Below are 17,226 nucleotides of genomic sequence, written 5' to 3' on the forward strand. Positions count from 1 at the left end.
ATCATTAGAGACAAGGCTAATGGTACATTGAAACTTTCACAGTCAAAGTATGTGAAGAAAGTTCTCAGCAAGTTTAACATGAATGAAGCTAAACCAGTGAGCACACCCTTGGGTAGTCATTTAAAACTAAGCAAAGAATAATCACCGAAGACAGAAGAAGAAAGGGACCACATGAGCAAGGTGCCCTATGCCTCAGCTATTGGTAGCTTGATGTATGCTATGGTGTGTACAAGGCCAGACATTGCACATGCAGTGGGAGTTGTGAGCAGATTCATGAGTAGGCCTGGAAAGCAGCATTGGGAGGCAGTCAAGTGGATTCTGAGATATCTGAAGGGTTCATCAGATACATGTCTTTGCTTCACAGGTGCAAGTTTGAAACTGCAGGGTTATGTAGATGCTGATTTTGCTGGTGATATTGACAGTAGAAATAGTACTACAGGGTTTGTTTTCACTCTGGGCGGTACAGCTATATCATGGGCTTCAAATCTACAGAAGATTGTTACTTTGTCTACTACAGAAGCTGAGTATGTTGCAGCAACTGAAGCTGGAAAGGAGATGATTTGGCTACATGGTTTCTTAGATGAATTGGGTAAGAAGCAGGAGATGGGCATTCTACACAGTGACAATCAGAGTGCAATCTTTCTTGCCAAAAACTCGGCTTTTCATTCAAAGTCGAAGCACATACAGACAAAATACCACTTTATCCGTTACCTTGTTGAAGATAAGCTGGTAATGCTTGAGAAGATTTGTGGATCTAAGAACCCGGCAGACATGTTGACTAAGGGTGTCACTATTGAGAAGTTGAAGCTGTGCGTAGTTTCAATTGGTCTTCTCGCTTGAGGACAAGAGGATGAGTTGCAGGGATGAGGGACTGTGTTATGGAGGATTGTGGCTAATGTTTGCAGCTTGTTAGCCCTTAAGGGCTAAGGTGGAGCTGATGGAGGAGTTTACTCATGTAGCTTGATCAATTCAAGCCAAGGTGGAGATTTGTTGAAGTGGGCCGTGTGTGGCTTGAATTGCCACAAGCCCACGTCCACCTAAGTCGGTCACTATTGACCAAATCCTATTTGTAATAGGAAATTTTACTCCAGCCGACTTTGACATATATATAAATATATATATTATGTTTAAGATGTAGTGTAGCTGTGAGATTATAGAGAGTAATTCCAATTAACCAAGTTAGCAGCCGCATGAGAGAAAATAGAGAAAAGAGAGGCAGCCAGCTTCTATTCTTATTTTTTCTGTGAGAGAGTGCTAGGGTGTAATTGGGATTTGGGTTTCTTAAGAGTGTTCTTGTGCACTATTGTATTTTTCCTGATAATAGTGAAATTCCTGCAACTCCGTGGACATAAGCAAATTGCCGAACCACGTAAATATTGTCTTGTGCGTATGATTGTTTTCTTTGGCGTGTATTTTCTCTATTTATTTTGTTTCTCACAGGTTAGGAATTTTTTGGTTAAATTCCCTACAGTACTTAGTGAGAAACAAGGTGAAATTAGGAAGAATTGTAGGATGGTGAATTAGAATATCTTTTTCCCTTAATAAGCTATGATTTTTTTTCTCTTGTTTGCAGTCTTGCCTTTTTCAGTTTAGACTTGGTAATTGTGTGATTTTTACTTTCTGTGTGAATTGGTTTGGCCCTTTTTTCGCAGCTTTCGCCCACTTCATTTTGGTAAAAGTGTGTCCATTTATATGATGAGCGATAAAATGTTTGATGTTAAAATTGTTGAGTAATTGAGAGATTAAAAAGAGAAACTAAGAGAACAAAAGCAATGATTCACACGGATCAATCAAACAGTCTAAGTTCACAGTAGAAAGACTGTTACACTTTTACTATTAAGCACTTTAGTTAATTTACAATGAATGCAATGTTAGGATTATTTACTAGAGAATTCTAAGCTATCCCTAAACTAAATGATATCAGTTTTCTTGTTTTACCTACTTATCTTCAACCACTTTATCAAGTTGTGGTAAAAGTTGTGTTCTTAGACTTATTTTATACATATACACACACAGAGACAAAGGTACTCCTGAACTTTGGGGGACAAATGTCCCCTCAAATTATTTTTTAAGAAATACTAGTGTTTATATATATATATATATATATTAGCAATTTTGTTCTATAAAATTACACTTTGCCCCCTTAAAAATATCATTGATTCTGTTAAGAGTAATGCTACAATCACAAACTTTTCTACAACATTTTTACAAACTGTTGAGATAGCAAATTAATACTAGTTCGCATTTGCTTCCACCCTCACACCACTTTTTTTTTATTTAGAAGAATGCTAAAGCCACAAATTTTTTTACAAACTGTTGATTTGATGGGTAATTATTGGTAAGTAAAAAAGTGGTGTTAGTGGTGAGCCCAGATGAGAATCAATAAAAGTTTGCCACATTAACAATTTGCAAAAATATTGTAAAATAGTTTTTCTATAGCATTGCTTTTTATTTATTAATAATCACTCATTACATTAGCAATTTGTAAAAAAAAATTTAACTCTACAATTTTCTTCCTTTTAAAGACCATAAAAAAAAATTTATAGATCTAAAATCTAAAACAAAATATACAAAAAAAAAATTTAAAAAAATAATAGCAAAACTAAGAAAAATTAAACCCGAGCAACCAATTTTACCCAAAAACCAAGAACTCATTCATTTTAAAAACTTCAAATAAATTTTTTTTTTCCTTACTCAACAACAAATGCACACATCAATGATATAAACAAAATAATAATAATAACCCTCCGCAGCTAAGTAATAGTAGGGTTGGAGCCGCCATAACTCACAAATAACCAAACAACAGAAGGAACTTAGGCCTGTAAAATATGAAAATTTATTGAATACTTCAGAAGTAGAAATGTGTACTTAGGCCCGTAAACCCGAGTACCATAAATATGTTCTTTCTTCTCTCACATGAATTGTGAATCTCACCATAAATTTAATTAGTAAAACCTACAGTTATATGAGTTATATGAGAGGAGAGAATACGTATTTATGATACTCCAAGAGTGCTAAATAAACCCACAATGAATTCGAAACTCCATCTCTACCAAAAAAAAAAGGCGAAAAACACATTTTGGTCCCTACATTTTCAGCCGATTTCCGTTTTAGTCCCTAAGTTTTTTTTTTACCGCTTTTAGTCCCTCTCTTGAAAAACGCTTCCATTTTAGTCCCTGCCATTACATCAGAAACGGATATTGCAGACGTGGCAAACGGCAAAGTTAAATAATAATAAACTAATGTCCACGTGGCCTAAATTAATAATAAAAAATATTTTTTAATGCCACATCAGCATCTAAATTAAAAAAATTAATTTATTAATTTTAACTAAATAAAAAAGATTAAAAACAGAATTAAAAATTAAAAATCTTATGAATTGAGATCTAAGTGTGCCTTAAACAAGAACAACAAGGACACAAACTCAGATCCAAGAACACAAACCCAGAAATTATTTAAAAAAAAAAAAAAACTAATCAAAGCCAGAAATTCCAATCTCAAAGCCAACCCACAACCACCAAAATAAAACCCACAACAACCTAGGCCAAGAAAATCAACCCACAGCCACAAACCCACTAATCATCAGTTAAGAACACATTTTTCAATCACAAGATTCCTCTCTTCTTCTTTTTTTTCCATTCAACAATTTCAAGCTATAGAACTCAAATTCATCCAAAATTGCACGAATTTCAATGAATCACTTTTAGCTCAAACTTCAATAGAGGAAACAAGAAACGAAAGAGAGCAAAAAGTAATTAAATTCGGATGAGGAAAGTGAAACCAACCTAGGTTCATTGCGTTGAGAGCCTTGGGGCGATCGAGTGTGATCACTGCAACGCCGTTTGCATTAACGCTTCCTTTTACGAATTCGTCCGCATCGGCCATGATCGCGAAGGTTCTTAGTCTCAGAGAGACAAAGGCTTTTGAGGTTTTGAAGAGAGGGAAGCTCAGTCGCTGAGTTTGAGAGTGAGAGCGAATGGTTGAGTTCGCAAACAGTGACGATGATTTGGCAATGATTTGTGGCTGTGGGTTGATTTTCTTGGCCTGGGTTGTTGTGGGTTTTATTTTGGTGGTTGTGGGTTGGCTTTGAGATCGGAATTTTTGGCTTTGGTTATTTTTTTTTTTTTTAAATAATTTCTGGGTTTGTGTTCTTGTTGTTCTTGTTCAAGGCATACTTAGATCTCAATTCATAAGATTTTTAGTTTTTAATTCTGTTTTTAATTTTTTTTATTTAGTTAAAATTAATAAATTAATTTTTTTAATTTAGATGCTGATGTGGCATTAAAAAATATTTTTTATTATTAATTTAGGCCACGTGGACATTAGTTTATTATTATTTAACTTTGCCGTTTGCCACGTCTGCAATATCCGTTTCTGATGTAATGGCAGGGACTAAAATGGAAGCGTTTTCAGGAGAGGGACTAAAAGCGGTAAAAAAAAAACTTAGGAACTAAAACGGAAATTGACTGAAAATGTAGGGACCAAAATGTGTTTTTCTCCCAAAAAAAAATCGATACTCCACTGAATGAACTTAGGCCCGTAAAATATTCTGTTTGAAAACTATTCAGCCCAAACACACAATGTATATGGTCACAGTTTATTGTTTTGGTTAAATAAAGCCCATATACATATAAATCTTCACTTTCCCCATCACACAAAAAAAGCCCATAATTGAAAGTGGGCTTTTGAATCAAATTTAGGGTTTAGTAAGTTTAGTTCTTTAAAAACCCTAGCCTCCTCTCTCAGTCTCTCCCTCGTCGTTTGCTCCTTCGCCTCCTCTGGTACTCTCTCTCTCTCTCCCTCTCTCTCTGTGTTAGATCTATCAGTGTGTTAATTTGTTAAGAAAAAAAAAGCATAAATTGTCTTTGCTTTGAAATTTAAATTTCAAACCCTCTAATTTTGATGAGAAAAATCACTTCAAATGCGTCATAAATTGTGTATGAAGGTTAATAATTTGAATTTATTTTTTCTTTATTTCTTGTGGGTATTTTTTGGCTTAAATTAGAAGTCAATTTGAAATTCAGAATTCTGGATCTTATTTTATTTCTGGGTCAGTTTCTTACTTATTGGTTATTTCTGGCTTAAATTAAAAACCTCTTCAAATGCTGTGTAAATTGTGCATGAGGATTAATAACCTGAAGTTTCTTTCTTTCTTTTTTTTGTGGGTATTTGCTTAAAGCAGAAAATCAATTTGAAATTCAGAAATTTGGATCTTTATTCATTTCTGGGTCTGATTCTTACTTACTGGTTATTGGGTTTTTTTTTTTTTCTTGGATTTAATTTGGTTTTGTTGCTTCAGATTTACTAAGTTGTTTGAAGAAGCACTTGACACGTACTAGCCAACATGCAGAACGAAGAGGGAGTTATTACTGAGCTTTACATTCCTAGGAAATGGTATTCAATTTCATTGAGTTAATCATATATTATGATTCTATTTTGTTTTCATATTGGTTTTTGGACTATGTTTTGTTATTGGGTTTTGGCTAACTAATAGTATTATGAATGCAGCTCGGCCACCAACAGGCTGATTACCGCAAAGGACCACGCCTCCGTTCAGATCAATGTAGGCCATTTGGATGAGAATGGTGTGTACAACGGCCATTTCTCCACCTTTGCTCTCTGCGGTTTTGTCCGTGCTCAGGTTTGTTATGGTTTTAAAAGTTTTTGTACTTGTTGTAAAGCATTTTGTGATAATAGTTTGTGTAACTGCTTTGATTTTAGTTTATTTTATGTGCAGTAGAGGAGTGTTGGAACTGATTTGCTTGTTTTTGTTTTGTTGAATGGTTCTTGTAGTGGTATTGGTTGTAATTTGATTCTCTGAGATTCTTAACGTGAATAAATGATCTGGCTTTCTGTTTAATATGGTTTACCCGCGTTGTTCTGATAACACTATGTCATGTGTTTGAATTGTGCAATCCAATGAACTTTAGCTCAAATGGAGCCTCCTGTTAGTTCTGGTTGATCTATGGTTTGAAGATTGTTGAAATTGAAACCTCCTTTGACTCTATCATAGGGCTTGATAACTCTGAATGTTGAAGCAAGGACTGCAGTTTTGTTATTAATATTCTTGGTTATTCTTAAAAGAAAAATTATAGGTTTTCTTTCTTAAATCTATCCTGTAGTTGAACCATTAGAATCCTAAATTGAGCTCTTTCAGATTTTACAATGTGGGGTAACTTGGTCTTATTAAAATTTACATCCTCATCAATTAAATATGAAGGTAGGACTCCCATTAAAATCCACAGTAGATGCTCAGTCGAAGCAAATTGGAAGAAAAAAGATGTACAATCGATCAAACCTTGTGGATTTATGTAGGACTGTAATTCAGGCATTATAACTTATTTTATTGTTAATTGTATTGATAGGAATACTTCAGTCTTTCATGAAATGCTTTTTATTCAGTTTTTAATTCATAGTTTTGGCTGTTTATACTTGTTCTTTTTGTTTTCTTTACAGGGAGATGCAGACAGTGGGCTGGACCGTCTCTGGCAAAAGAAGAAAGCCGAAGCCCGACAACAGTAGAACAAGAGACAGTAGATCAAAAAGGGAGAGACTCAAGTTTGCTTTTGTTTGTGAAATTTTGCTTAGAGAAAAAAGACAATGTTGTCTGTTGATGTTGAGTACTTTTAATCATTTATTCAAAATATTACAACTAGCTTTAGCTCTTCCATGTGTTGCTGTTTTAATGTGGTTGTTCAACAATTAAAATATTTATGCTAATGTGTCAAATTTCTTTCTACACATGTATCGATTTGCTTATTGAACTATTGCTAAATGTGGCCAATAAGGTAGTTTATTTGAACTCGTTAGGGTGCAGTCTAATGGTTGGAGCCTTGGAGGCTTGGTCTGAGTTGTAAGCCAAGACATCTTGGGTTTGATCCCCATTAGGAGACACCCCAGAATTACTAGATACACGATTTTGGTGGATGGGGCCATGTATCCATAGTTTACTCAAGAGTTGGTCCAAATTGGCCTACCTTGGTGTGGTTCCACTTCATTAAAAATAATAATAATAAGAAGAAGAAGGTAGTTGCTTTGAGATGGTGTTTAAATTGTGACGTGCATTTATTTTAGTTTTTGAGGTTTCTTTTCAAGATTTTTGATTGTAATGGCTAATTTTTCTGTTACCGGTACATGTTTGATTCATACCAGCTAGTAGAGGTCTTTCATTGTTATTTGGTTGCATATGTTTTGCCTTGCATATTCTGTTTAAAGCATTGTAAGTCCTGTGGATCTTCAAGTGATTGTGGGGTTGGGTGGATGATTTTCTTTTTTGTGATAATTTGATTGTTCCTAAGGCCTATTTGGGTTACAAAGTTATGCCAGCCTCTATTTGGGTTTACAAAGTTATTGGCATAAATAATAGAGAAGTGCTTTCTTGTGATAATCTTGTTGCATAGCATAATTCTTATCTAAATAATATTGTGGACCTCAAAATTGAATTTATTTTACCTTGGATGCTGTGATGGAATTAAAACCTCTAAATTGATAGATTATCTATTTCGATAAAGTTCAGACTACAGTTAATAAATTTTGATTACTAATCTTATCAAAAAAAAAAAATTATGATTACTAATTTCATCTATCAATAAAACTAATTCATAACCCAACTAGTCCTAATTCAAACTAATTTATTTGTATGAATGTTTCTCTAAACTAGCACTCAAAATAAATAGATTCCATCAGATTAGCAAGCAAAATATGTAGCATCAGACGTTGTTTATCAATTGCTGTGGCTTATACAATTTATCTAATTCTGCTTCAGTTCCTACTTAGAAAGTTTCATCAAACTTTATTGATCAAGATCAAGCCCATGTGTTTATAAAAAAAATAATAATAATAATTATGAGGACAGTGTTGATGATTTACGATGGGTTAGGTTTAGGTCTAGTGTCCAGTAATACTAGACTCATTGAAATGATGACATGTATCTAAAACTCATTGAAATGATGACATGTGTTCACTTTTAGACACATGTCACCATCTAACCAAATCCAGTGTATTAGTGCACTGGACCTAAACCAAGTCTATTTATGATAGTATAGAGTATAGTTTTCTTTAAACCGATTTAGAATTCCTAGCTAAAATTGAATTTCCTATATCTTACTGAAATCCAATTCCGATGCAATGTTGGAAACTTCAGGTGCAATTTCCTATATCTTTCTGAGTTGTGGGTTTTGACTATCTAGGCCCAATTCACGTGACGTGACTGACCACGTTTTTATTTAGTGGACCTATTACATTCACACGGATTTTTTATTTTTTGGTTTTTTATGGAAGTGATTTTAAATTAAACTTTACACTTTTTGAAACTTTAGACTTTATTTATCACTTCTTGAAATCTCAAATTTAATTTGTTATTTTTTTTAAAAAAATTATTAGGTATTAATTTTCATTTGCTATTCATATTGAAACAATGTTACATTCACAAAAAATTTAGTTGAATTGATAAATTTTTACTTACTAAAAACAATTTGCACGTAAGTAGGTGAGAAATATTTTGTCTTTAGACTTTCTAATTCGCATGAGTAATGCTATATCGTAACATTTTCAATTTTTCACAACAAATCCAATGTGATTATTGTTAAAGGTTCTAATCTGGGTTTAGGGAAATCTCAAAAATCAAAATAAATTATTTGTTCTGAAAATATTGCGAAAACTTCACCGCACATAGCATTTCTCCCAGGTCTATCATTGAAATTATAACTTAACCTAGAATTTAATGGGAAATCGCCGTGAAAATGTTGTGTTACTTACCATTTCTCTGTTCATAGTGCGCTTATCGCTTTCACTCTTTTCAAACAGCCCGCGAATTTGACCATTACAAATAATAGCTAGTATATAAGTGCAGGCTTGCCCCTCCAATTCAACAAAAACAATTAGGAAACGGCTTCTCAAACAGTAAAACACAAAAATTCCTTGTTGAAACTTTAGACTTTGTTTATCACTTCTTGAAATCTCAAATTTAATTTGTTACTTTTATTTAAAGAATTATGAGGTATTAATTTTCATCCACTATTCATATTAGAATAATGCTACATTTACAAAAAAATTTAGTTAAAGTTGATCAATTTTTACTTATTCTACTAACATTATATTTCACAAATTACTAAAAACAATTTGCAGGTGTGAAATTTTTTTTTTTTTTTTTTTTTTTGCTGAATAAAAAAAGGAGGTCTCTGATGTGGGCTCATCGACCCCAAGTCACGTGACGGTAATGAGTAATACCACGTGTATCACACGAGCCTTACTAGGACTATCGTTACTCCTCTTTAAGTGTAGAACGAGAACTCTTACTATCAAGCCACACCATGTGTAGGAGGTGTGAAATATTTTGTCTTTAAACTTTCTCATTCACAAGAATAATGCTATCATAACATTTTCAATTTTTCACAACAAATCTAACGTGATTATTGTTAAAGGTTCTAATCTGGGTTTAGGAAAATCTCAAAAATCAAAATAAATTATTTGTTGTAAAAGTGTTGCGAAAACTTCACCACACATGGTATTGCCGTGAAAATGTTGCGTTACTTACCATTTCTCTGTTCATAGTGCGCCTATCGCTTTCACTCTTTTCAAATAGTCCGCGAATTTGACCGTTACAAATAATAGCTAGTATATAAGTGGAGGCTTGCCCCTCCAATTCAACAACAAAAAAACACAATTAAGAAACGGCTTCTCAAACAGTAAACACATAAATTCCTTTATCCAAAGAAAAAGCAGTTTTGAACTCTCAGTCTCAGCCATGGATGTGAGTGCGACGAAGCTGAATTACTTCGACGACATGTCCAAACTTCATTCCAACACCACACTCCTCTCCTTCATCAAGGTCAGTCTTCACTTTTTTTTTTTTCTTCTTAGCTTCCCAAACACAGCCTTATATACAAATTTTCACAATTTAAATAAAATAAAAATTGAAGGGCGAAGAAGATGGTCGAGACGCTTTGATATTAGAGTCAACGATCTTTTACCCACAAGGTGGTGGTCAACCTGCCGACACTGGCTTCATCCAATTTGCCGATTCCGATTGTAAATTCATTGTTCAAGATGTTCGCTCCAAAGACGGAATTGTAAGTTCAAACCTAACAACAACAACAACAAATTCAATCCCTTTTTTTATTTTCCCTCAATAATTTAATAATTGTTTTATGATTGCAAAATAAGCTCTTTGTTTAAATTATTTTTATTATTGAAATTTATTCTAAGGTCGATTTTCATCCTCATATTAAAAAAAAAAAAAATGGTCCTCTTCTTGTTAATAAACCGTTCAGAAAAGTTTTTATGAAAAATAAAAATTTAGTAGTAAAAAATTAATTAATTTTTTCTTTTTCCATTAAAGTTTCTTAAAATAGTTCATAAATTAATGTCTTTGGACATCCATTAACATTTGCCATTAAAAAATAACAATATTTTCTTTCTTATTTTTTCGGAAAATTGAAAAGTATCCGTTGAAAGTAAAGTAATGCTAGTCCTAAGTTCCTAACTCGTAAGTGCAAGCCTAGGGCTAGCTACTATTGTTGTAACACATAGAGGGTGTTTGGATTCAACCTAATTCTACGTCTACGTTTTGCAACACGTTTTCAGTCCTTTTTTATTTTTATTTTTTTTTCTGCACATAAACAGTGATTTTACTGTTCAGAGACATTTTTACTGTTCACATACTGTTCTGTCACTGTTTATGTACTGTTCATCACTGTAGCAGCACTGTTTATAGATTAAAAAATATTAAAAATGGATTCCACGACACTATTTACACATTTAAAAATTATTTTGCTACAGTGTTTTTAGTTTTTAATTTTCAGTTTCAGCAACAATAAGTTCAATCCAAATGAAAGTTCTATATAGTAAAGATGTAATTGCTCAAGAATTTTATGCAGTTGATGTAGGCTGTCAGGCAGAACTTAATGCTTAGTTGAATTTAGATCTTTTAAGAGTTTTTAAGGTAACTCCATTGTAAAGTTCTTAAAATCCAATTCATGCATTTTGAAATGAGTGGATTAGATTTTATCACATCATAAACAATTTAAAGAAACATTGATTATCGTCTTTTTTGGCGTCTAGTGAAATTATTGATAAGGTGGTAAAATCTAATCCACCCAATTCAAAATGAATAGATAGGATATTATGAACTTTATAACCGTATCAATATTTTTCAACTATTAAATTTATTTGAGGTCACTTTTTAAACATGTTAACGTGCCACATTAGCATTTTGTTTAATTTCCTTAATAGAATGGAACATAAGAACAAATTTGATACTTTTCATTGAGTTTTTTTCAAGAATGAACTTAAGACTGTTAAAATTGAATCTTGGGCTATCTCAGGGACGATGAAATGTTTAAGCCTTTTTTAAATGAATTTATTTTGATTTGTTCTGTAATTGAAATTTAATAGGTTTTTCATTATGGGTTCGTTGAGAATCCTGACGGGGAATTGGAGACAAAGCTTGAAAAAGGGAAGGAAGCTTTGTTATATGTGGATGAGTCAAGGCGTAAGCTAAATTCCAGGTATTACAAAACATTCAAAAAAAGGGGATTAAGTGGAATATAAAATTGAATTAACTGTATTATTCTTGATTCTACTTAAGGATTATATAATATGTCAGATAATTGTCACTTTTTTTTTTATAACATTATGAAGCTTTTTGTTTTACTAATTTCAAAATGCTAGAAATCGAGACAATCATGTTGGTATATCTGAGAAGATGTTTTTTATAGTTCGTTATATCTCTATGAGATTATTTATGATACTATTTGCTAGGTGCATTAAGTAATTTAGGATTGAAAAATGACTTGAATTTTGACCTACAGTTATCATTGGATCTTACTGAAAAGTCTGTCTATACATTACTGTAATGTTTTGATCTTTGTATTTTCAGAAACGTGGTATTTATTGAAACAAACTTGAATGTTTGGTCATTTATATGTCACTATTAGATTTTCAGAGAGAAAAAAAAAAAACCATACCCTTTCTGATCTTTAAGCTTTTCGTCTTTATCTTGTGCAGGTTACACTCAGCTGGGCATTTGATTGACGCATGCTTGCAAAAAGTGGGATTGGGTCATTTAGAGCCAACCAAAGGATACCATTTCCCTGATGGGTATGGTTTTGACCTGTATTTTTTGTATATATTCTACGTTTCCAATGGAAACAGACTTAGATAAAAAAACAAGTTTCCCATGACAAGAGCTAATCATGTTAAAAGCTTCAAAGGACATTAGATATGTGTTTTTTTTTTTTTTTAAATATTTTTATCTGATGCTTCCACTGACTAATAGTTTTGAGACTACGTTGTCAAAAGTACTTGGACATATGTCCAAATACTTTGTTGTTCAGTTAGTGAAACACTGTAGGAGGGAATAACCAAGCAAACTTAAGCTTGACTAGCTATTTGTACCTACCATTTATTTTCTATATTAACATAGTTGTGTTGTAAAGATGTTGTCTTTGTTTCAGAATAATTTTTCTTGGAATTAGCATTTAATGTTGCACTTTTTGCCAGGCCTTTTGTTGAGTATAAAGGTACAGTTCCACAAAATGAGATGCAAGGTAAACAAAAGGATATAGAGCTGGAAGCTAATGCATTAATATCTGAAGGAGGGAAAGTAAGTTTTTTTATTTGTAAATTTACTTGCCTTATATAGCATTTAATTTCTGAAATTCTTTTATCACATTGATTTAGGTTTCTGTCGCTATACTACCATATGAAGAAGCTTCTGAGCAATGTGGAGGATCCCTTCCAGATTATATTCCCAAGGTCAGGCTGTGAAAAATCAATATGCAAACAATTAGTTTTCCAATTCTGCTTTTCTTTGCAGGGTATAAGTTGCCCTATGTCCTATTTCAATGCCTTTGGTTTTGGAAGAAATATGACTTTTGGGGGCTACGAATATGGTTTGTCGAATTTTTCTTTTGAGGTCAATGTGAGGATGTTGTAAGAGAGAAAAAGAGATCACTGCAATCACCATCAGTACCCTATAAAGAATGTGGTGGATTAGTACATTTACTTAATTTATTTCTCTGCACATAATTTTCTGGGGTTCTATCCACATGGGGGACAAGCATGCATAACTATATGCTTGTTGTCCATATGATGGTTTTTTGCTTTTGCTAGATGGTCAATTAGCTCTATAGTTTTGTACATACAAATATCATGTCTGACTTCAATTTAGTTACAGTAGGTTGTAAGATCTCTAGTACAGATAGCATCCCTGATGTGTCTGCGTGTTAGCAATAGCATTAAAAGTGGCTAGGCCATACACATTTTCTTGAAGAAAACCATGTCATCTAATCTCAGGCCTTATATTAGGCTGGTTTTCTTCATGAGGTCATAGAGGTTGTTTCATTTTACTGTTACAATTTCTTAAATAGTAAGTGCAGCTTATTTTTGCATCTCTTGCAGGGCAGCACACCTCGTATTGTGAAGTTAGGAAACAGTCCTGGTGGCCCCTGTGGTGGGACTCATGTTTCTGATATTTCTGAAATCGGGATTTTAAAGGTGCTGAATCAATTTGTCGTGGGACTCATCTCTTCCTTTCATGTCCACTTTTTCTGATGATGTCTTATGAGATATTTCTATAGCTGTGATCATAACCTATACCAAACATGCCATGCTATAAAAGAGAATGTGATATAGTGAATTTACTAGCTGTGATCATAACCTATTCCAAACATGTCATGCTATAAAAGAGAATGTGATATAGTGAATTTACCCTTATTTAGACACTGTTCAAGATCAGCAATAACATATTAGAAGCACAGGGGTTCATCTGCCTAGTTGATGGCTTCAGTTTTGCATTTTTAATTTTTTTGTGTTTGATAATTCCACCTTTGAGTTCATGGACTTTCCTGCTGTTGTAGCATTCAGATCATTTTACTAATCAAATAATTGCATGAATTTGTTGTGATCTGAGATTTAGTTTTGCCTATGTAAATACTTAAGCATCATTATCCCATAAGACACAAGGTGCTGACCTAGGATGCACAGATACTCCACTTTTGCTTATGTACCCGTATCTGATACATATTGTACCTATATCATACCAAATACCTCTAAGATACGTAATATGTCTAGGACGTGCCTGTGATACAGCTTGGATACTGTTGTAACTAGTAACCCAACCCCCAATAATGTGAGATAGCCCAAACTTGTAAGAATTTTTATTTATATTTTTTATATATTGGTTTCAATGTTGAACAGAACACTTATCTATTTATATTTTTTATATACTCTTTTGGATCTTGGTTTGTATTATAGACATCATTTAATGGCCATTGATTCACTTTATTATCCATTATTGCTCTTAAATTGATATATACTTAACAATATATGTAACATAAATGCTTAACTATATATAAAAAATATAAATAAAATATATTTAATAAGTAATTAATACATGTATCCCCAACGTATCGTACCAGTACCTGTGCATCTTAGGTGCTGACACAATGGTCTCCAATTCTACACTACTACTAGTCTACTAATACATTTGGTTAGGCATCCCATGTGGATATTAGATGTTCAAATTGTAAAAAATTAAGATTTTGGATGTTTGTAACTTGACTCTTATCATCTTAGCAACTGTAATGGAATTCATTAGCCAAATATAAAATAATTGCTTTCTTATTCTGTCACTAAGAAAAATTTGTTCACTAGTTGCTCATGCCTTGCATGTAATGCGATGTCTGAGATATGGATCAGTGAGCAAATTTTGCTCAATATTAATACCTAAACCTTGCTAATGGATAATCATCTTCGAGTGCCAGAATTGGGATGTCCATTGCATCCATTGATGTACTTGGCAAACTTCCAGTTCCTGCAATTACCTGATCCAATAACTTGACTGAGCAAGTGGGTGTCTGTATTTATAAGGATTTTGTTCACTTTATCAAGCATTCTCTTTGTAGTATTGCAGAGCTTATAAAATGATTGACATGTATTCAAGTCATTTTCCCAAACATGGATGAATAAACCATGTTTATTGAGGTCTTATTTGTCTGGTTACACCATGTTCTATTAATATGCTTTCACTGACTTTATACATTATTTATTGTCCAGGTTTCTCAAATTCGGTCAAAGAAGGGAATGACAAAAGTATTTTACAATGTTGGGTCCTAATTTATGGTGACCATACAAAGTTCTGCAACTTATGGTAAAGAAATACTATACAGAACTTCATTCTTGATGCCTACATTAGTTAGCTGATTTGATGTGATTATGTGACATCAATATCAGATGAAATATATGGTCAGCCCCATTTATGTACTTTATTGGAGACCGAGGGGATCTCAATGTTTGCAAATCTGAAAAATGCTTGTAATGACTAAGAAATTGATACATAAACTTCCACTTCTAGTTCATACTCTCTCTCTCTCTCTCACACATAATCATTATATATATATATATATATATTATCTCAGATAAGTAAGGTAGCCATCATTTTGGTGATATGGTTGTTAAGATTGTCCTTCCTTCTATATCTATTTTTGATGGCCCTTTTCTTTTGGAGCACAGATTGAGTTCATGATGCAGTTGCATTTGATTCAGGTTTCAGATTCAATTTGCATTTTAAAATTTGCAAATTGACAAACAAGTATGGTGTTTAAACTAATCTTCTTTAGCATCTTTGTCTTCTGACAGTTCTTTAATCCTTTGTGGGGATAGGCTTGATACTTGATCTTAGCCAACCAAGGCTGCTGTAATTTTCCAATGCCAGTTATTGGCTGTAAATATATTGGCACCTGTAAAACGTGAATCATCCATGCGACTCTGCCTGTACATACTAGATTAAGAAAAGCGCTTTCTTTCTGATCCACCAATTACAAAATCTTAGTAGATAGGGACAAATTTCTGGTTGATGTTCAAAGGAGATATGGATTCTATCTTCTTAGCATTAGATAATGGCAATTGCCCAGTATGATGAATGTTTGCCTTAGAAGAAAATGTTGGAACACTGCCCTCTGTGGTTTTGTTATGTCTGAAGAAAGGGGTGTGCACTATTAGCTATTGCCGTGGGTGGATAGTATCGCATTTGAAATTCGTATTTGGATTACTATGGAGTTGCTGCTGCATTCGTATTTGGATTATGGTTATCTAGATAAAGTTATATTTGAATTGGTATTTGTATTTGAGTTTCTAAGAAGTTGAGTCCCTTTAGGATTATCTGTTAGTATTTGAATAGTCATAGGATTTTCTATTGTTATCTATTTGTCATTTGAATTCCTAGGATTGGTATTTAACGTAGAAGGCAATGAATAAAGCAGGAGAGAATTATTATCCCAATTCCCCTCTCTATTTTCTTATTTAGGAGACCGGTCATCTCGAATACGACCAAACAACTACCTATTCAATTAGAAATTAAACCCAGTCATAACAGGTTTGCTAGTTTTTGCCTCCTTTTTTTTCATCCTTTGGCTCAAGCATACTTCATTACTTTCCTCATAAGAGACTCGTAGACAGGTGAATTGGTTGCTTGCTTGCTTGGGTATATTTTTCCCAGACTTGAGCATAAAAGGGCTTGGAAAGAATCTCTCAAGGCTGATAAAGAGCATGGAAGTTGTTTTCCCCCTCCTTCAGGTTGGGTTAAGTACAACTTTGATGCAGTTGTTTAGTAAGATGAAAGTTATATTAGCAGTGATTTGTTGTGTGTGCGCGCACGCCTGCTAGAGTTGAAAAGATCAATGTTAAAGGCGACTCACTCACTGTGGTAGATTCCTTGAAGAATTTGGATTACCCTTTCTCATGGTCTATCAATTCCATGAGTCAACACAATTTGTTTCACCTTATTGTTTTGATTGTAGACTTGTGTTTAGAGATTGCAATTTTGTGACCCCCTTAGTCAGTTTGGTTGGATAGGTGAAAAAGTGGGAGGATAGAAAATTATGAGAGAATAGAAAAGTGAGAGGGATAGAAAAGATTTTAATTTCCCTCATTTTTGTTTGTTTGGGAGTGGAAGAGTAGATGAATGAAAAAAGTGAGTTTGTATAAATTTACTCATATACCTTTGTTAAAAATGATGTCCAATTAAAACAAAAAAGTGACAAACAAAACCACAAAAAAATAAAATAAAATAAAATAAAAACAATCACCCAGATTTATTATAAAAAAAATAAAAATCATGTCTAGAAAAAAAAAATCACATCTTATTAAAATAAATAAATAAATAAAACAAAACAATACAAAGCAAAGCACTATTACGCCCATGGTCCCCAAGAAATCAAAAGAAAA

General features: G+C 33.1%; 2 protein-coding genes across 2 annotated transcripts; both read left to right on the plus strand.

Annotated features, from left to right (window-relative positions):
- The first annotated feature begins 4,646 nt into the window (after positions 1–4,646).
- LOC126689065 (40S ribosomal protein S21-2) lies at positions 4,647–6,741 on the plus strand. Its single transcript, XM_050384091.1, has 4 exons — positions 4,647–4,781; positions 5,300–5,394; positions 5,509–5,641; positions 6,457–6,741. Exons 2-4 carry the CDS (start codon positions 5,345–5,347, stop codon positions 6,520–6,522), a joined length of 249 nt encoding a protein of 82 aa, XP_050240048.1. The 5' UTR covers positions 4,647–4,781; positions 5,300–5,344; the 3' UTR covers positions 6,523–6,741.
- Positions 6,742–9,629: 2,888 nt separating this feature from the next.
- On the plus strand, positions 9,630–15,359 carry LOC126689066 (uncharacterized). The gene is made up of 8 exons (XM_050384092.1): positions 9,630–9,829; positions 9,921–10,070; positions 11,395–11,507; positions 12,007–12,099; positions 12,502–12,604; positions 12,682–12,756; positions 13,402–13,497; positions 15,058–15,359. Exons 1-8 carry the CDS (start codon positions 9,746–9,748, stop codon positions 15,115–15,117), a joined length of 774 nt encoding a protein of 257 aa, XP_050240049.1. The 5' UTR covers positions 9,630–9,745; the 3' UTR covers positions 15,118–15,359.
- Positions 15,360–17,226: the final 1,867 nt, after the last annotated feature.

The sequence above is a fragment of the Quercus robur genome, chromosome 6 (genome assembly GCF_932294415.1).
Source record: "Quercus robur chromosome 6, dhQueRobu3.1, whole genome shotgun sequence".
Lineage (NCBI taxonomy): Eukaryota > Viridiplantae > Streptophyta > Magnoliopsida > Fagales > Fagaceae > Quercus > Quercus robur.